General features: G+C 39.1%; 3 protein-coding genes across 4 annotated transcripts; all 3 read left to right on the top strand.

The window, feature by feature from the left end:
* Positions 1 to 250: 250 nt before the first annotated feature.
* On the top strand, positions 251 to 3460 carry LOC125900355 (interferon alpha-inducible protein 27-like protein 2). Its single transcript, XM_049595291.1, has 4 exons — positions 251 to 320; positions 419 to 460; positions 979 to 1140; positions 3014 to 3460. The coding sequence occupies exons 1-4, from the start codon at positions 254 to 256 to the stop codon at positions 3106 to 3108; spliced, it is 366 nt and encodes a 121-aa protein (XP_049451248.1). The 5' UTR covers positions 251 to 253; the 3' UTR covers positions 3109 to 3460.
* A 1890-nt stretch (positions 3461 to 5350) lies between these two features.
* LOC125900504 (interferon alpha-inducible protein 27-like protein 2A) lies at positions 5351 to 11186 on the top strand. Of its 2 annotated transcripts, XR_007450861.1 has the most exons (6): positions 5351 to 5419; positions 5954 to 5998; positions 6163 to 6192; positions 6875 to 7036; positions 7390 to 10152; positions 10307 to 10444. XR_007450861.1 is itself a non-coding variant. In XM_049595542.1 (4 exons), exons 1-4 carry the CDS (start codon positions 10143 to 10145, stop codon positions 11033 to 11035), a joined length of 282 nt encoding a protein of 93 aa, XP_049451499.1. In that variant the 5' UTR covers positions 10057 to 10142; the 3' UTR covers positions 11036 to 11186. The 2 variants fall into 2 exon arrangements, 1 of the variants encoding a protein (XP_049451499.1); XM_049595542.1 differs by lacking the exons at positions 5351 to 5419; positions 5954 to 5998; positions 6163 to 6192; positions 6875 to 7036 and adding exons at positions 10473 to 10634; positions 10950 to 11186 and having other exon boundaries at positions 10057 to 10152; positions 10307 to 10330.
* A 1356-nt stretch (positions 11187 to 12542) lies between these two features.
* LOC125900501 (interferon alpha-inducible protein 27-like protein 2A) lies at positions 12543 to 13974 on the top strand. Its single transcript, XM_049595540.1, has 4 exons — positions 12543 to 12668; positions 12833 to 12862; positions 13037 to 13210; positions 13758 to 13974. Exons 1-4 carry the CDS (start codon positions 12560 to 12562, stop codon positions 13847 to 13849), a joined length of 405 nt encoding a protein of 134 aa, XP_049451497.1. The 5' UTR covers positions 12543 to 12559; the 3' UTR covers positions 13850 to 13974.
* The last annotated feature ends 5623 nt before the right edge of the window (positions 13975 to 19597 follow it).

Raw genomic sequence — 19597 nt, 5'->3', positions numbered from 1 at the left:
TGATAATTATAATAATAAAACTAAATGGCACTTCCTGTTATTCGACAGGGAAACTACAGCATTTTATTTATTTATTTATTTATTTATTTATTTATTATATATTGTGTGTTTTTATATTTTTGTTTATTTAATATTTATATCATGTGTTAGTTTTTATTGTTCCCTTGTAATTCGATGACGCATTTAAATAAATGACATGACTCTCTGGCGCCATCTTGTGTTTAGATTTATACATAGTTTCGTTTTTCAGTAAATGAAAAGTACAACCCCAGAAGACAGACGCCCTAACAGACTGAAGCTCCGAAGAGACATGGACCCGAGTGAGTATCACTGTTTTACTTAACTTTTCCTTTTGAAAAATGGTAATCATAGCAGATGAATTCTAAATGTTAATTTCGGATTTTATTTTGTGTTTCAGAGGCAGCTGTCGCCGTTGGAGTAGGGGCAGGAGCAGGAGCAGGTAAGACTCTGGAGAGCCTTGATATTAGTGTTCAGAGATGGACAGAAATACATCTAAATACCTCTCGTTACAAATACTTGCTCCAATGTATCAAAAATAAAATAGGCCTACAACATACTGGTATGAGCACATGTATTTAATTGAAATACAAATAATCTGTCATTTGGAAAAATACTCTCTATACAAACTGATACTGACATCTTTCAAATACACAAGCTCTTAAAGTATTTTGTTTACTATTTTTTCTGTCAAACAAAATACAAATAACAACATACTCAGCATTTATTAATAACATACTTTAAATACATGTAATTGAAATACTGCCCATCTATGCCTGTGTTTACTTTTTCAACTCTTAAAATATAGAAAATTAATTTCACATGCTAAACTCAAACCAAACATGATCTAAAATGTTTCTGAACAGTCTCTACATATATCATGCATGATCCATTTTAAAGTACCCTGACAAATGAGCACACCAACAATGTTTCCTCTGCTGTGTCATTGTCCATGTGCAGTCGTTGCTGTCCTAGGGATTCCTCTTGTCCTGGGAGTCATAGGTTTTACCTCAGCTGGAATAGCAGCGGGCTCATATGCAGCCGGCATGATGTCATCAGCTGCAATAGCTAATGGAGGAGGAGTGGCAGCAGGAGGTCTGGTGGCTACTTTGCAGTCAATAGGTAAACATTGTTACTTGACGATTTTTTAATCTTGTGGTTTTAACTGTTATATCTTAAAGGTCCCGTGTGTAGGGGGTGTAGTGGTTAGCATTGTCGCCTCACAGCAAAAGGGTTCCTGGTTCAAACCCAGGGTGGGGGGATTGAAGCCCCCCTTCTACGGAGACTGCATGCTCTCCCCGTGTCCTCCTCCGGCTTCTTGAATGGTTGTCTGTCTTCATGTGTCAGCCCTGTGATAGTCTGGCAACCTGTCCACGGTGTACCCCAGCTCTGACCCATTGTCAGCTGATATAGGCTCCAGTCCCCCCATGACCCCCAGCAGAACAGAAAATTACAGAAAATTATTGAATGTGTAGGATTTAGGGGGATTGACAGAAATGGAAATATAATAAGTATAATCATCTGAAAATAAGAATAGCTGTGTTTTCCTTACCTTAGTTTACATCTACATAGGGAGCTGGTCCTTAGTTATAGAGTCTGTCATGTTGTACAGCCATTTTTCTACAGCAGCCCAGAGCAGACAAACCAAACACTTCTCTGGATGGGGCTGTTCACATTTTCGCATTCCACAAGCATACAAGCAACGTTGAAAAAACATTGATTTATTAGTGCAAAACTACCAATTTAAATCACTGGGTCCGTTTGTTTTGGAGAGGACGAGACCTCTGCTGATCATTCAGCTCACAGTAAAAACCTCCTGAAGGTTTGGAAGTAATGTGAGCACACATTAGCTGTTGTTGGGCTAGCAATGTGCCCAACAGCATAGCAGAAACATTGATTTGTTTTGGAGAGGAAGAGACCTCTGCATATAATTTGGCTCCTGGTAAAGACCTCCTAACGTATAACACTGGGGGAATTCTAACCAGCAGAAGTTTTAGCTGTTTGCAATCTACAATCATCACCACTAGGTGTCACTATATCCCCCTTAATCTTACACACTGGGCCTTTAAAGGTGAGATGATGATTGCTTGAGTAATAATAAAAAGGGAATCATGTTGGGTAACTTTAGTGTTGTAGTCAAGACCGCACCAACCGAGACCAAGACATTACCGAGACCAGAGAGTACCAAGACCGAGACAAGACCAAGACATTTAGAGGTTGAGACCGAGACAAGACCAAGACCATATATATCAAAGGAAAATCATAAAAAACATCAAAATGTGTTTTTTTTTATTTAAGTTTGCTTTTAAATAAATATAACAACAAAAACAATATCTGCTCTGTTGTTGCAGAGCACAATGAAACAAATCTTAGAGTTCACACGGTCTCTCCTCCTGCCATCTCCATCCTCCAGCTGGGGGAAGTCTTTATGCTACCAATGATTTGAAGTTATTAGCTGTTTTTGAGACGGTCTTTTTCACTCTTATCAGTAAAGCACAGACAAAAAGCATCAGTGGTGGTCTCGACCGGTCTCGTTCAAAAAACCCAAGTCCGAGACCGAGACAAGACCGAGTAAAAATGCCCTCGATTCCGAGACGAGACCAAGACCCTCAAAAAGTGGTCTTGAGACCAAGACCGATCTCGAGTACTACAACACTAGGTAACTTTTAATGTCTTTTAAAGTGCAGCAACATTAAATCCTGCACAACAGTAGTCAAGTGAAGTCAGGTTTATTTATAGAGCACATTTAAAAAAACAATGAGCACTGACAAAAGTGCTTTACATTAACATAACATTGTCAGAATAGAGATTTTAAAAAAAATCTTAATATAGTGCAGTTTTCAACAAACTTTTATAAGGAGTTTAGGCACAATTGAATTAGACTACTGTATACACTGTGATGCCAATGAAGTCACTGTTTCAACTCTCAACAACACTCTTTCGGCTTCTCTGTAGCTCCAGACTTTGATATGAAATCTGTGCAATCTCTCCGTAGGTGCAGCTGGTCTGTCTGGAGCTGCAACCACAGCTGTGTCTGGTGTTGGAGCAGCAGTGGGATGGCTGGTCAGCCACATCCGCAAAAAGGCATAAAGGAACAAGATGGAGCCAAATCTCAGACAACTGAAATGTTTTAGTTTCTGCTTCCAACACGTAAATCCTATCAAGCCCTTCAATACATTGATGGACATGAACAACAGTCCCTGCATACGTCCATGGATCTGGAGCCTCCTATGGGAAAGGAGAAGTGGGTTAAGGCCCTTTAACCCGCAGCAGTGGTGCTCCTCAGGGATGTGTCTAATCACACTGGCTCTTCTCCTTATACGCTATCAGTTTTACAGCCTCCTGAATTTTAATCCTTGCATTGTGATACATTCAGCTCGTCATGGTCTGGGACTATAGTCATTAGTGAAATCAATAAATAAAATTGATTGATTGATCAGTATTTATTGTGTAATGTGTTTTGTTTACCTGCATGTTGTGCTGCTGACGCTGTATTGAGCATTTCATTTATACTGTACTGAAAACAGATTCCACTGACTCAGGTTGTGTGGCCAATTAAATGAAATGAAATGTCATCCCTGTAGTGGTACGTGAGGAAAAGTCAGTAGATCTCTAAGTTCAGAGGGCTGCATCCTCTTGTGACCATGAATATTTGTGCATAATTTAATGTAGATCTTTCCAGTGGTTGTTGAGATATTTCAGTCTGGTCTGTTTCGGCTGTCATGAATTCAGACTTAAAGAAGTATTTCACTGCAGGAAAGATGGTCTTTTCACAAAACCAGGCTGTTTATGCATAAGAAAAATGCAAATATGTGTGAAATTGGTACTACATGACATGGCTATTTAATCTGCTTTTGCACAAGACGTAGAAAACTTACAACTACCAGAATGCACTGCGCCACACCAGACCAATAATGCTCCCGCAGGAACACTGCTCAGCCTTGCAGCCAATTTTCCCCAGTGGCCACTTGCAGTATTCTGACTGATGCCCATGATCGTAGACCTCTCGTCCTGAAACACCTCCTCCTTAACAAATCTTGATACTTGGCCACTGCAGCCATGCCAGTAATGATGCTTACCATTGGGTATGTCCACCTGACAACTTGAAGAGAAAATGACCATCTCTAAATTTCCTTAGAAGATGAGCTCTCATTTTCACCCAAACAGAACATCAGGGGACTTGTAACTTAAGGAGCTTTACATCTGCTGATACCTTTCGTATTACGGGAAAATACTTCCCTTTACTGACAAGAGTTTCATGTTACGTCAAGGTGTTCCCACAGAGTTAAGAGTTGTTTATTGTTTACTGTATATGACAGGAGGGAGACTTGCAGAATTATCAGGCCATTACATAAGTTTTTCATTCAATTCTCCACTTTTATTGCAACATAACTGTTGGTAATATAATCACAATTACTGCACACATTATATATATATATTTTGCTTATTTTGTTACTTAAGTTAGTGTGTCATTTATTAATAGGTACATTATCTATATTTAGGTAGTAATAGGAAAATTACTGGTAAATTATGTCATTTACAGTACATTTATAGTAGTTGGTATAGCCTATAGACCTTTTTCACAGCAGACATTTTGCCTCGTCATTGTAGGAAAAGCACAGGTGTATTAAATGGCATCAATGATGGCTGCATTCCACTCATGACAGGCTTTGACATTGTGCATGCTGGCACACTGGAATAGCTTACTGGGACACTAATTGGAACTCAGCCACTGTTAATGCTATCAGTTTCACCTGTGCTTTTCCTCTGATGACTAGTCAAAAAATGTCTGCTGTGAAAAAGGTCTATTGTTTCATTTGTATTTTTATGTGTGGTGTTTCAATTGATTCATTGTGTTTCCATGGTTATGAGTTCCTACCTTGTGGAGACAGATATGAGTGATACACCTCGTGCCTAACAGTGAACAGAAGTTGCTGTACCCATAGACATATATACATACATACATACATATATATGTCTATGGCTGTACCCCTAAGTTAGTAGTACTGTCTTGTAGTGCTGGTAAAAATTAAAAGAAGAGGAAGAAACCAGAGCCCTTGAATGGAAGGAAAGTTATATTCTACGGCAGTGGAAGAAACAAATGTTGTGGCCCGCTTATCACAGCCCGGAAGAACTGGGGAACACCAACAACCAGGAAAAGAGTTAACGTTACAGTAAACATGAACATTAAATATCAAGACATTTTATCCTTAAACCAGCTGAACGTTGTTTTTTCCTGCAATAAAAAATAGTACATTTTTACGTAAATAATCTCGTGTTTACTTCACTGGCTGTTAATATTGCCCTGTTAGTTACATTTTAAAGGCTGGTGCTTTTATTTTGAAAGTACACTTCCGGTAGGATAAACGGACAAAGCTTCATACGGTAGCTCCAGAGAAAGGTGGGTTTTATACCTTATTTTGTGTTCAGCACTGATAATAAGGGCTCAGTATTTGGTGTCGTATCGTTTCCTATTGTTATTGAAAGTGGGTGAATCTAAAAATAAGATATTTTAGACGCTAGCTAATGTAAGAGATCGCATGAGTGCCATTGTAAGTAACGGTCATTTCAGTCCTGTTCAGCAATTAGGGTGTAGTCTTAAGAAATGCTGTACTATAACGTTAGAGGAGTATCGCACTTACGCACATATGTACATATATATAGTATTAAAGCATGAAATCCCGCATTTTTAATGTACGAAAGCATCCTGTATCATAACTACATGTGTGCCGTTTGTAACAAACCAAACCGCGTGAAAATCAGTTGAAAATTCAGCGAGTTATTCTATTTTACTTTGTGCATACAGCTCCTTCCTCAATAGGCGAGGACGTGCTCAGGCAGTCGATGCGGCGCCTATGTATATATGTCTATGGGTTTGATATAGGAGTTTGGCGCCCTCTTCTGTTCACACTGGGACAATTTCGTTTCTCAACAGGTTAGAAGAGATCTTGAGACCAGTAACAAGACATGGGTCTAGCAGGTGAGCGTTGCTGTAACTTTGACAGTGCTTATACATTGCCTGCAAAGTGGTGTTAAATGTACTTTTCCTACAAACATGTAATAATGGCAGTAACCAAGACAGATATCTTTGATTAAGCAGGATGGACTGTACATGTTGATGTCAGTTTTCATCTTGTGTTTCAGGGACAACTGCCGCCATTGTAGGAGGTGCAGGTAAGACTTTGTACAGCTTTTATGGTCACCTGTGTTTACCTTTTCAACTGATTTTAAATTTATGAAGAAAAGCCATTTACATGGTCAACTTATATTATGTATCATCAGTGGTGTAAGACAGTTAGTTAAAGTGTCTTACTGCCGCTTTTATGTTTTATCCGCTTGCAGATGTGCCCAGCTTGTCAGTCTTGAGATTTTGCACCGAAACTAGCCACTGTAGATCATCTTGTCTCGTGCCATGAGTAAACAGACTTGATATTGGATGACATCAACATACATATTACCCAGCAATCATCGTTACACAACTGCATATGACAAAACTACAAATGAAAATAGGAAATTATTAGTTTAACTTAACAGTTTTTTATAGTTAAATAATAGTTTATGTAGAATAAGCATGCAGTTTGTTATAACTTGATAGTATTAAAAAAAAATGGGTTTGCCTTTTTGAGGTCATATAAAAACTGCACCATTTTTGTTTTAATCTGAGTTCTTCTGTGAACACTGCCGTATTTCCAGGTGACAATCAGGTCCCTCCACCCCACGCACCCCAGCACAACCACACAGACTGCACTGTCTATATTTACGCCCCTGTGCATGATCCATTTTAAAGTGGCCTCACAAATTAGCCCTCTATCATTCATAACAAAGTTTCCTCTGCTGCGTTGTTGTCCATGTGCAGTGGTTGCTACAGTCGGGGCTCCTGTTGTTCTGGGAGCCATAGGTTTCACCTCAGGAGGAATAGCAGCAGGCTCATATGCAGCCAGCATGATGTCGTCAGCTGCAGTTGCTAATGGAGGAGGAGTGGCAGCAGGAAGTCTGGTGGCTACTCTGCAGGCGGCAGGTAAGAGTCATACTTGATTCTTTTTAAATGAATTTTAATGTTGTGGTTCTAAAACCATATTCTTGATAGTGAGATGATAATCTTTGGTTGAAGATTTTTGAAGTGCAATCACACGAAACCCTGTACAAGTGTTTAGCAAGCCTGTAACTGAAACAATATTAATGTAGCATCGTCACAATAGAATTAAAAAGCTTATATGGGTAAGCAGTGTTGTATTCAACAACATAGTTTTTAGGTACAGTTGAATGATGCACTGTAATGAATGTTTCATTCACTCCTTTACCTAGAGAAGAAGACTCTCAGCTTCTCTGTAGCTCCATACCTTGATATAAAATGTGTGTATCTCTCTGTAGGTGCAGCTGGTCTGTCAGGAGCTGCCACTGCAGCTGTGGCCGGCACTGGAGCAGCAGTGGGATGGCTCACAAGCTTCTTCCGCTGAAAATCATGATGGCTCAAGATGCATTTTCAGTATTTTTACTTTTGCCAAATGAAGATTTCTGCAAATCACATCTGATAATTTACCACATGGCACTTTTGATTTCAGACAACTGAAAGGTGTTGTGCAATAAATGTGTTAATTGTAAAAAAAATAAATAAATACTGGTTCAGTGTGTCGTCTGTAAATAGATCTGTAAATGAATATTAACGCAAACACATAAACAAAAAGCTGAGCAGAGACTCTTCTTCCTAGACAACTTTGGAATTCAAAGTGAAACACTGAATCCTCTAGTTTTATACAGCCATCATTGAAAGTATCCTCACTAAATCTGTAACAATTTGATACAGCAGCCTAGATACTTGTATTTGTATAAAAGCACATTGTCAACAGATCCGCCAAACTCATAGACTCCCCTTCTCATCACTTTACTCACTACAACAAATCAGAGGGGCTGGTAAAATGATATTTCACCCATCCCACCCTGCTCACTAATGTAAATCAATCCAATAATTGTTGAGATATTCCAGCCTTCTCTGTTTTTGTTGTTGTGAATACAATATACAATTAAAGCTGCAAGCAGTGATGAACGGGCCCTCACAGTCCACGCGCGTCGGGGCATGCTGCCGTCAGGGGGCGTGCACCTAGATGTCTTGTCAGCTGTAATAAATTAAAAAATAAACGTTATCTCTTACTTACATTTCCAGTATACAGGTAGGCACCCAACCCACATATATATTTTTCCAAAAAGTAGAAGCTGAATACATGCCCAACAGTTCAAGGTCTTCTGACTCTTTGAAAGCTGACATGGTGTGTCTACCTCAAAGTATGAGGGACAAGATGAGGTTGAAAGTCGATGAGTTTTGAAGAGGATTTGAAGATTTTCCAATTTACTTCCATTCACACTAATTAGACTGCCACCAGAGCGCCACCTATTGGCCGATTTGCACCAAATTTTGCACAAACCCTCATCGGGCCATGGAACACAATTAGCAAAAGTGCTGTGGTAATCGGACTGTATTTGGTCAAGATATGAAAGACTGTCTGTTTTGAAAACAATGTGCAGGAATTTGTTGTTTTATATTTTGGCCGTTTTTTGGACTATCAAAATTCTTTTAATAACTTTTTGTCAGGAGGGTCCACAGATGCTACATGCAAAGTTTGGTGCAAATCGGTCAAATCGCCTAGGAGGAGTTCGAAAAAGTATGTTTTTCATTTGTCGCGATTTAGCGAATGGAAAGTTATCGCGAAAGTGGGCGTGGCTTACACTACACAATTCAGCGGAATTCAGAGAACACGTAAATAAAAGGTTTAACAATGTGCGACATATTTTGTGGGAGTTATTAGCCAAAAACGCTTTTGCATTGAAAATAGCGCCACCTGCTGGTCATTTTTGGTGTGTGAGTTACAGGGGCCAGTCTATACCACCCCTATCAATTTTATTTCCATGAGTGTTATGATGTTGGCACAGTGCCAAATATTAAATTAGACGGCCACCAGAGCGCCACCTATTGGCGGATCGGTAAGTCCTTAGTCAGATATCCTCAGGAGGGCATTGACAATAATTATACCAAGTTTTGTGTTAATCCGCCCAACCGACGTTGAGATATAAAATACTTCAATTTAAAGAGCGCCACCTTGTGTTCACCACCCGAAATTTTGCACAGAGCCTCAGGGGCTCATGGGGAAGTGGTAACCTCAGTTTCATGTCATTCGGATACACCAATGTGGAGATATGCAGCACTTCCTGTTTAGAACGAAATCTGCAGGAAGTTGCTATTTAATAACTTGAGTATTGTTTGGAATATCGAAATTCTTTTAATAACTTTTTGTCGGGAGGGTCCACAGATACTGTGTGCAATGTTTCATGCCAATCGGTGAAATTGCCTGGGAGGAGTTCAAAAAAGTAGATTTGCGACATTTTGCGAATTTACGGGGGAAAAAAACGGTAGGCGGAAATGGGCGTGGCCTATACCACAAAATTCAGCACAATTCACTGAACGCATGGATATAAGGTTTTTGAATGTGTGACAAAGTATATGGGAGTTATGAGCCAAAACGCACTTTCCTTAATAATAGCGCCACCTAGTGGTGGAAATTCAGGACGCCAATAGATTATAAAATTTTTGTGTGACTTATATTCCAAGTTTGGTGAGTTTTGGGGTATGTTCAGGCAGTGAAAAATGCAATCATATGGGCGGAAGAAAAAAAAAATAATAAAATAAATAATTGGGAGAAAAACAATAGGGCCTGAGCAGGTCTGTGACCTGCTCAGGCCTTAATTATTCATATTGTACTTAACTAAAATACTTTGATCCCAGTAAAAGCCACTGTGACCTCGAGTGCCAAAACATTAACTTCATCAGTGAGGTAAAGATGAAAGTTTGTCCTGAATGCAGGTTTCAAGGAGCAGCTGGAGCTAAACTGGTTCAGCAGCTCTTTAAGTGTTAATGTGTTTTGTTTTTACTCTTATGTTCCAAACATAGCCATGATTACCATCTTAAAAATGTTTATTACTTGAATTCATTTGGGTTGAATGTAGACAGGGCCTCTGTGACCCTGCCCTCCATTAAGGTTTTAAAAGTTTCATTTTTGATGAAGTGAAACCCAACCCACACAGTGCGCCATATAAAGCTCATCTCAGCTTGTGACTCAGCAAAACAAATAGTCATGGACCCTGGTGAGTACTGCTGTTTCTATCTTGTCTTTGAAACTGCTGATACTTTTTAACGAGTATATGCTTTTCTTACAAAATGGCAGTAGCTATAGAAAATGTCTTTTGTAGTCCATCTGGTTCAGTCGGTGTTGATTTCAGTTTTCATCTTGTGTTTCAGGCACAGCTGCAGTGATTGGAGGAGGTGAAACTTTGTTCAACCTTTATAACTGATATGAACACACTTAAATGTAGAAAAGCCACTTAGATGCTAAACTGAAATCATGCAGGATCCATTTTAAAGTGGCCTGACAAATGAGCCCATTTGCTGTGTTGTGCATGTGCAGCAGTTGCTGTGGTTGCGGCTCCTCTTGTTCTGACTGGCGCAGGTTTCACCGCGGCTGGAGTAGCAGCAGGCTCCATTGCTGCAAAAATGATGTCAGTTGCTGCAGTTGCTAATGGAGGAGGAGTGGCAGCAGGAAGTCTGGTGGCTTGTTTGCAGGCAGCAGGTAAACACAGTTACTTGATATTTAAAATATATGTTATCTTGTGGTTTTAATGACTGTATCTTAATGATGAGATGAGCATTGTTTGAATGATAATCACGGAGTGTTTTGTGCCCTATTATGTCTTTTTAAGGTGCAACAACAACACAGAATCCAAGCTTCACATTGTCATAACAGATTTTTGTGGCTTTAAGTTAACAATAGTGTTTAGGTACAATATAATGACACTACAGTGTATAATAATGCTACTGTTTCAGCTGTCTCAGCTTCTCTGTAGCTCCAGACTTTGATACAAAACATCTGTGTATCTCTCTGTAGGTGCAGGTGGTCTGTCAGGAGCTGCCACTGCAGCTGTGGCCGGCACTGGAGCAGCAGTGGGATGGCTCACAAGCTACTTCTACTGAAAATCATGAAGGCACAAGATGCATTTACAATATTTTTTACTTTCTCTCATATTAGGGAAGCAACAGCAAATTTAAAATGTTCACTTACTTAACTTTTGTAATTTCAGATGAGTTAAATGCTTTGTGCAATAAATGTGTGTAACCTGGGAAAGATACTGAGTTCAGTGCGTCGTTTGTAAATGCCTCCAGTCCTCATTTCATACCAGAAAGTACTGAGTGAGTAAATGAATGAGAGTGTGCAAAGGTTAATTAACGCAGCAATTCACACTCATAGAATATTAACTCAGACATCAGCAGAAAAGCCCCAGCAGAGACTGTTCTCCCTCAGCTCTGCTCACTTCTGTAAATCCATCCAATAGTTTGATCTGGTTTTTTTTAAATGCAGTTATTAATAACAGGCCACTGCAGCCATGTCTGTTATGATGGCTATGGATATGTCCACTGACAACTTGAACAGAAAATAGTTAAGATAAGATACTGAGCGTCTCTATCTTTATGTAAACATAAGATGAGCTGTTATCTACAACAGCAGGGGAGCTTTGCTGCTGTTACAGTGCTGCCCTCCACTGATAAGAGTTTGTATTACGTCAAAGTGTGTTCACATTGCTCAGAATTTAAATAAGACGACAGAAACTTGAATGATTTGGCCATGAGACATGCCTTGTGTCAAACTGCAGATTTCGTTAACCCTTTGAAACCCAAGCAAATTGGCTTGATTTCTTTCAAAAACACGGGAAGAAGGCAATGAGCAACAAAAGAAGAAAAAAATTGCATGAAACTGGTAAAAAGAGAAAATTAAAAACAAGAAAATTAGTTGAAGAACAAAAAAAGATTTAAAAACAAACACGGAAATGACCTGGAAAAAGGGCTTCAATATTATAATAATTCTATACTTTAAATACACATTTGTAATAAATTATAAATATTTTTTTTCTGACTTTTTTCTTTTTTCCCTAGTTTGAAAAAAGGGGTTTTCTAATAAACAATTTTGCAATTTGTAGGACATTTCTTACCAAGTTGCTCGTTGCCTCTTTCCCATGTTTTTAAAGAAATGGCACCAATGTGCTCGGAAAGCAGCACAAGAAAAGTGATGTCACTCCAGGTTTCAAAAGGTTAAATTCCCCCTTTTTATTGCAATAAATGTTTGGTACACATAAATATAAATAGTGACTACATTTTATCCTCAGGTCCCGTATGCTGGATTAACACTATTATGATTTCTTGAGAACAAATACTTACTATTGTACCTCAGTAATTACTTTGATCTGAGTAAAAGGGCCAAAGCATTAACTTCATCAGTGAGGTGAAGATGAAAGTGCAGGTTTGAAGGAGCAACCAGAGCTAAACTGGTTCAGCAGCTCGTGAGTGTTCATGTCTTTTGTTCCTTCTCTTATGTTCCAATCATAGCCATGACTTACCACCTCAGATATGTTAGATCTTTGCATTCTGGGGGAGTTAAATGCAGACAAAGACTCTATGATGCCCTCCTCAGTTCAGATTCAGAACAGTTTCATTTCTCAAGAAATGATACCTAGCCCTCACACAGTATATAAAGCTCAGCCCAGCTCAGGGCTCATCAGTAGCCTGCACACTACAGCAAGACTACACTACACTACCCACGAAATGGGGCTTTGTGAGTACCACTGTTCCTTTCACATTTCTCTGAAAGTGCTGATACTTTAAGACTGTATGCCTTTGTTATGAAAATAAAAACAAATGATAGCAACCACAGCAAATGTCTTTGACTAAGTCAGATGAACTGTAAATGTTGATTTCAGTTTTCATCTTGTGTTTCAGTAACGTATGTCGCTTCTGTAGGAGGAGCAGGTGAGACTTTAAGAACAGCCTTTATGTATCACCTGTGTTTATTTGTACAACTGATATAACCACACTTTGATGCATAGCAGAAATGTGCATGCTAAACTGACGTCATACATGATCCATTTTAAAGTGAGGAAACATACAGCACATTATCACAAAGCGTCCTCTGCTGTGTTGTAGGCCTGTGTGCAGCCGCTGGTGTGGCTGCAGCACCACTTGTTCTGGGAACCATAGGCTTCACCTCAGCTGGAATAGCAGCCGGCTCGTATGCAGCCAGCATGATGTCAGCTGCTGCCGTGGCTAACGGAGGAGGAGTGGCAGCAGGAAGTCTGGTGGCTGTTTTGCAGGCGGCAGGTAGAAGCCGTTACATGATTTTTTAAAATGAGTTATAATCTTGTGGTTGGGCGGCACGGTGGTGTGGTGGTTAGCACTCTTGCCTCACAGCAAGAGGGTTGCCGGTTCGATCCCGGGCGTGGGAGCCCTTCTGTGCGGAGTTTGCATGTTCTCCCCGTGTCAGCGTGGGTTCTCTCCGGGCACTCCGGCTTCCTCCCACAGTCCAAAGACATGCAGATTGGGGACTAGGTTAATTGGTAACTCTAAATTGTCCATAGGTCCATAGGTGCCCTGCGATAGTCTGGCAACCTGTCCAGGGTGTACCCTGCCTCTCGCCCGATGTCAGCTGGGATAGGCTCCAGCCACCCCGCGACCCTCAAGAGGATGAAGCGGTTAGAAGATGAATGAATCTTGTGGTTTAACTGTAGCACCTTTATGGTAATTTTGGGTTTACAATGCAGTGTTTAAGTAGAAATGACACTACTGTGTATAATTATGCGCCTGCTTGAGAACAAGACTCTTTCTGTTGCTGTACCTATAAAACCTGTGTAATCTTGCTGTACTGTAGGTGCTGCTGGGCTGTCAACAGCTGCCAATGTGGCCGTGGCCAGCGCTGGAGCAACTGTTGGAGGAGGAACAGTGTTGGCCATATTAATCTGAGAATAATGAAGAAAGAAGATGCGTTTACAATACATTTACTTTTGGCAACTGAAGGACACAATCACAAATGACATCAATTATTTACTAACTCAAATGTTTTGTGCAATAAATGGTAACATGTAAAAGATACTGGTTCAGCATGTCATCTGTAAATATCTCAGTTCCCTCATAATGTCCGCCAGAGGATACTGAGTGAGCAAATGAATGAAAGTGTCAACAGAGTCATTAACTTTATAACATTTAAGCAACATCTTTCCTGGCCACAGTTAAGTTGGGGGTCATAAAACTAAAACACTGAGCTGAGAGATGCCATAAAGCTAATATACAGCTGTGAGCAGCCTTGTTGTTCGGAGATAATCAGCTGTTGGGTCATAACTATGAGCAACATCTTTTACTTCACACACACAAGTCACTTAATCAATTGTTGTAATGATATTAATTAGTCCTGCTTAAAGGTAACAACAGGCTTGTAGAGTACCGCAGAAATGAGTCCTAAAACCTGGAAATGAGTTAGCATTTTTGCGCTCCCGGTTCCCCCATTTTGAAGTCAATGTTTTTGTGGTTAGATGCCTGGAATAAGGTCTGTGGTTAACACAAGCTTGAGAGACTTTAATGTTTTGTTCAACAAAATGAAATACATCACTAAATACCCCGCTCGTGAATTTTGAATCTTTTATGAGTCTACAAAAGGCGGTTGCTAGCAAGAGGCTAAATGAGACTACAGTAGCGACGTTTGTTTAAGGTTAACCATTAGCTTTTTACCTCTGGTGTTTGTGAAAATTTGTGAAAATTATCCTGCTGAACAAATTGTGTAAGCATCATCAAGGTTTGTTTATTGGCAGTGTTTATTTTTGGCAATAATCCAAAATCCAGTGGGAAAATCCCATAGGCTTTTTGACGAGGGAACCAGTGCTAACTTTTGCATCAGCCTACAGAAAAGCGTCATCCCTGGAGCACTCTATAATCATTAAGCAAAGTTTTGGACAATATAAAATGTTAAATAAGTCCACAAACCAGAAACTGCTCCTTTTGGAAAGTTTAATTGTATCACCACACGTGACGTTTCAGGCACATTTCTTTGGGCCCAAAACGTCACTTGGTGATACGATTAAAATTTCCAAAAGGAGCAGTTTCTAGTGTGTGGACCTGTTTTTGTATTTTTGTATTTGTTCTTCTGTCCAGATGTGCATGCTGTTTTTTGAGTCTTCACAAAATAAAATGTTAACTTGATGAGGAAGAGGAAAGGTGAAGGGATTACCTAAGTCATTACAAGTCATTACAAGTCTTCCTAAGGGAAACATGACTATCTGTAACCTTCCGAATCTCCTGGTTAAAAATGCAATTGTCAGTTGATTAAATTGTTCACCAGACATCTCTCAAGATAAAACCAAAGAGTTCTAAACCATTGATGCCACTAAAACCTTGTGAGTCTGTTTCCAGTGACTGGGATATATTCAATCAAGGGCATAGATTTGTGTAGAGACAGTAAGGATATGTCCTACCAATATCCAGCGACTACTGAATTGTTCGCAGCAATAACACTGTTGTCTGTCAGCGCAGTCAGTGTATTTGGTACATAGACAGTCAACAGAACTTGTTCTCTCCTTCGGTCCTGCTTCCCTAACTCAGTATAGCTAATATGATTGTCTTCACCTTTATTCTCTTAAAATTACAGCTTTGTTCTCAACACAGACGTGTGAAATATGCTTTGAATGTGCAGAAAGTTTCGAACATGAGCAGGAATATAACTGTAACGTTTAAGAGCCATTAAAGTTCAGGGGCCGTATTCGCAAAGCCTCCTAGTGCTAAGAGTCACTCCTAGTGACGAAATTCTACGAAAATTCTTAGAATTGTGACGTTTTTAGAATTTCCCCTTAAAGTTAAGACTAGAGGCGTTTCTCAATACCAAGTACGCCAAGTTTGGATTTGCGCACTTGAGAGTTCGGACTTGGCAAGTTCGACTCGGGAGTACAAACTCCCAAGAATGGCTGCCATTGCCACTGATCTGTGAGAAATGCATTCTGGGATACCTGGCTGTCAAAAGTCCACACAAGTCACCTCCCGATGCATCCCCAATGGAACGGGCAGAGCAAGTTCACATCCGGGGATTTGGACTGTACTTGGCTGGATGCGGACTTTGAATTGGAACAGTAGCTGGGCTGCGACTGATGACGTTTCACAAGTCCGCAAGAACACAAGTACAGGCAAGAACGCAGATTAAGAAACGCCTTAGGTCCTTGTAAAGACAGAGGTTATTCACAGAGCATCTCAACCCTTAAAAGAGCTCCTGGGGTAAAAAAAAAAAAAAAGTTTCTCAAGCAGAGGAGAAAATGGCAGAAACACAAAGAGGAAGGAGAAGTATTCTCTAGATGCTGGATGACAGTAAGTAAATGAAATGCCACAGATTAGATTGTGCAGGGATATTATCTGTGGTCGATCTCATCCTTGACACGCATATATTTCCCATCAAACATAATAAAGGTATAACGCCAGAAATAAAATGACCACAACACAAAGATATTTTAAAAATACATCAGTGCAGCAGTGATGACTTGGGTCTGTCTCAACCTTCCATCAGCAGAGCGATCACACTAACAATGACAACACTTTTACAATCAGCAGTTCATTTCGTTTCCACTGAGTGTCCACACCCTCCAGGCTCACAGAGGGACGTGTTTGTGACAATCACCTGTTAAAACAATGCATCACACATAGCAAGGGGGCCAACCACACCTTCTCACTAAGATAAAAGTTTCTGTCCTTTCCTCCCTCAGAGTTGAGAACTTTCCTAAATCACTCCTAAGCTAGGACTCCTTACTAAAAATGTTTAGGCTAAGTTAGTTTGTGAGTACGGCCCCAGGGGTTTAGAAATGAGAAAAAAAATGTATGTGAATCAGTACCACATGCACATTTTAAAAAGTGACTTCCTCAAACAAAAGAGGAGGGAAGAGTACATCATGCCAACATGTGTTGACTACGCAGAGATGAGGCTGAATGAGAAAAGCTGATCGGGAGGAGAATAATAGTATATATGTACTGAGCCAACCGTTTGAGGTTTTTCCTTTACATAAAGCAAGACATTTCCATCATAAATTGCCGCATAAAAAATTACCAGAATGCAGGAAACAAAGATTTTCATGCTCAGAATTTCCAGGGGGAAGACCCCCAGGCACCTTGATCAATATGTTTCCCCTCCAATGTTAAAATGAAACCAGTGCCCCTGGTGCTGCATAAACCCCTGGAAATATGACTTCTCCATGTGGATCCTGATGATACAGGATGAAAATTGCCCAAACTGTCCAATCAATTTACCTGTCAGTCTGTATAAAGCTGTAAAAGCAACCTTATATGTTGAAGTTCATTAAGTGTACCCGAAATCACAACTAAATGTAGGATGTTACTCCAGACATTGGTGTAACGTGTGTTACGTCATGTCAGCTGCTGTATTCACTCATGATGACTCAATGATGGTTTATTGGGAGGGTACGTGTTATCAAAGGATGTAATTTTCTTATTGTCTGCGCATATAACAAGACAAGATTTGTGGATGGGTGTGTCATTTACTGCATACTCTCAGTACTTCATCTTCATTTCAACTCAAAAGGCATTTTTTGAAAACAATCGAAAGCAAATGTGTTTATAAGACTATGGGGTGCCGTTTGTAAAGTGTCTCACGCTGAAAATAACATCAACATTTTGCCACATTTAGCTTCAAACAATGTTTAAAAAAGTATTGTGATTTTTTTTAACGTCACCTTTTACCACATTTACAGCAATATTTGTTAACTTAGAAATATATTAAATAGTTAAATCTAAATATTAAATGTGGCACCTAAATGTTAAATGTTAAATCTGAATGCTAAATCTAAATCTAAATCTAAATGTTAAATCTAAATATTAAATCTAAATCTAAATGCTAAATCTAAATCTAAATATTAAATCTAAATCTAAATGCTAAATATAAATATAAATGTTAAATCTAAATATTAAATCTAAATCTAAATCTAAATGTTAAATCTAAATGTTTTGGGTGAAACTAAATATTTAGCTAATATGCAAATTCACACTGCCGGTCACCGGAAGTACCAAAATAAAAGCTCGAGATGGTCAGACTGTGTTTATAGAATCAAATAACGAATTAAAACCAACTTATCGGGGGAAATGGACACTTGAACATACATTAGCGTGATAATAACTACCTAAAATAACAAGAAACGTGTTTGGAGAAATTTTATTTGATGTGTACTTTGAGTTGTTAGTGTCCCTTCGGAGGGACACTAACAACCTAAGCTAAGCTAACAACCGTCAGCTCTTAGCCCCGTTAGCAGTGTCTGTAATGACTCATTAACTCTTAAACGGTCCGTGAAAAAAATATTTTTTCCAGCGGATGTCTTAGTTACAACATGATTGAGCTAGCAAAGCAGTTTTGTGTTGCGATGTGTGGTATTTATTCAGTTTTGGGAAATCACGATGTCTAGAAAGCACCAGTGGCCGCAGCAGCAGCAGCAGCAAAGCTATCAGGACGTCATCTGTTAAAAGCCTCCCGTTGTCGGATACGACATTAAACTACTCCAGTTAGCTCAATCATGTTGTAACTAAGACATCCGCTGGAAAAAATATTTTCTTCACGGACCGTTTAGAGTTAGTGAGTCATTACAGACACCGCTAACGGGGCTAACAGCTAACAGTTAGCCTCGCTAATCTACGATAACCATGTTATTAATTTCAGACCGTGATAGTAATGTTTGTTCAGTCATAGTGTTTATAGGCTTTACAAACACCAGATTAGTCTAAACGGTGATATAGTGACGTGAAAAACGTGATATATGCATATATATATATGTTGCTAAACTCCGCTGGTTTTCTACCCGGAAGTATTTGTAAACAACAAGGTGACTCCCTCAGAAGGGACACTAACAGCTCAAAGTACACATCGAATAAAATTTCTCCAAACACGTTTCTTGTTATTTTAGGTAGTTATTATCACGCTAATGTATGTTCAAGTGTCCATTTCCCCCGATAAATTGGTTTTAATTCGTTATTTGATTCTATAAACAGTCTGACCATCTCGAGCTTTTATTTTGGTACTTCCGGTGACCGGCAGTGTGAATTTGCATATTAGCTAAATATTTATTTAATATTTAGATTTAACATTTATATTTATATTTATATTTAGCATTTAGATTTAGATTTAGATTTAATATTTAGATTTAGATTTAGCATTTAGATTTAGATTTAATATTTAGATTTAACATTTAGATTTAGATTCAGATTTAGCATTTAGATTTAACATTTAACATTTAGGTGCCACATTTAATATTTAGATTTAACTATTTAATAGATTTTTCTAAGTTAACAAATATTGCTGTAAATGTGGTAAAAGGTGACGTTAAAAAAATCACAATACTTTTTTAAACATTGTTTGAAGCTAAATGTGGCAAAATGTTGATGTTATTTTCAGCGTGAGACACTTTACAAACGGCACCCCATATAAGACATCATCAACAATAACAATTACAAGAGAAACATTATACTTTGTAATCATGCAGATGTTGTGCATTATCAATGGGCCTTATTGAAGATCTTGTCTAAACATCTTCTCTCTTTCTCCGGAACAATCCAGAGTCCAGAGTTTTAGGAAGTCCCTCTGGTGGGCCAGGTCCAGGAGGACTATTCGTCCGTGGTGCCTGTGGAGGAATACGTTTATTTAGCTTAAGGTTCAGGAAAATAAAATGAAGACTGTGACAA

This window comes from Epinephelus fuscoguttatus, linkage group LG14, assembly GCF_011397635.1.
Source record: "Epinephelus fuscoguttatus linkage group LG14, E.fuscoguttatus.final_Chr_v1".
Lineage (NCBI taxonomy): Eukaryota > Metazoa > Chordata > Actinopteri > Perciformes > Serranidae > Epinephelus > Epinephelus fuscoguttatus.
The sequence above is the reverse complement of the archived record's forward strand: the minus strand, read 5'-3'. Positions and strand labels throughout refer to the sequence as shown.

Coding starts and splice junctions, on each gene's coding strand:
- LOC125900355 (XM_049595291.1), top strand. CDS start 254: ATGAAAAGTACAACCCCAGAAGACAGACGCCCTAACAGACTGAAGCTC. Junction 321..418: donor CCGAAGAGACATGGACCCGA/GTGAGTATCACT, acceptor TTTGTGTTTCAG/AGGCAGCTGTCGCCGTTGGA. Junction 461..978: donor AGGGGCAGGAGCAGGAGCAG/GTAAGACTCTGG, acceptor GTCCATGTGCAG/TCGTTGCTGTCCTAGGGATT.
- LOC125900501 (XM_049595540.1), top strand. CDS start 12,560: ATGATACCTAGCCCTCACACAGTATATAAAGCTCAGCCCAGCTCAGGG. Junction 12,669..12,832: donor TACCCACGAAATGGGGCTTT/GTGAGTACCACT, acceptor CTTGTGTTTCAG/TAACGTATGTCGCTTCTGTA. Junction 13,211..13,757: donor GGCTGTTTTGCAGGCGGCAG/GTAGAAGCCGTT, acceptor GCTGTACTGTAG/GTGCTGCTGGGCTGTCAACA.
- LOC125900504 (XM_049595542.1), top strand. Junction 10,331..10,472: donor AGCTGCAGTGATTGGAGGAG/GTGAAACTTTGT, acceptor GTGCATGTGCAG/CAGTTGCTGTGGTTGCGGCT. Junction 10,635..10,949: donor GGCTTGTTTGCAGGCAGCAG/GTAAACACAGTT, acceptor ATCTCTCTGTAG/GTGCAGGTGGTCTGTCAGGA.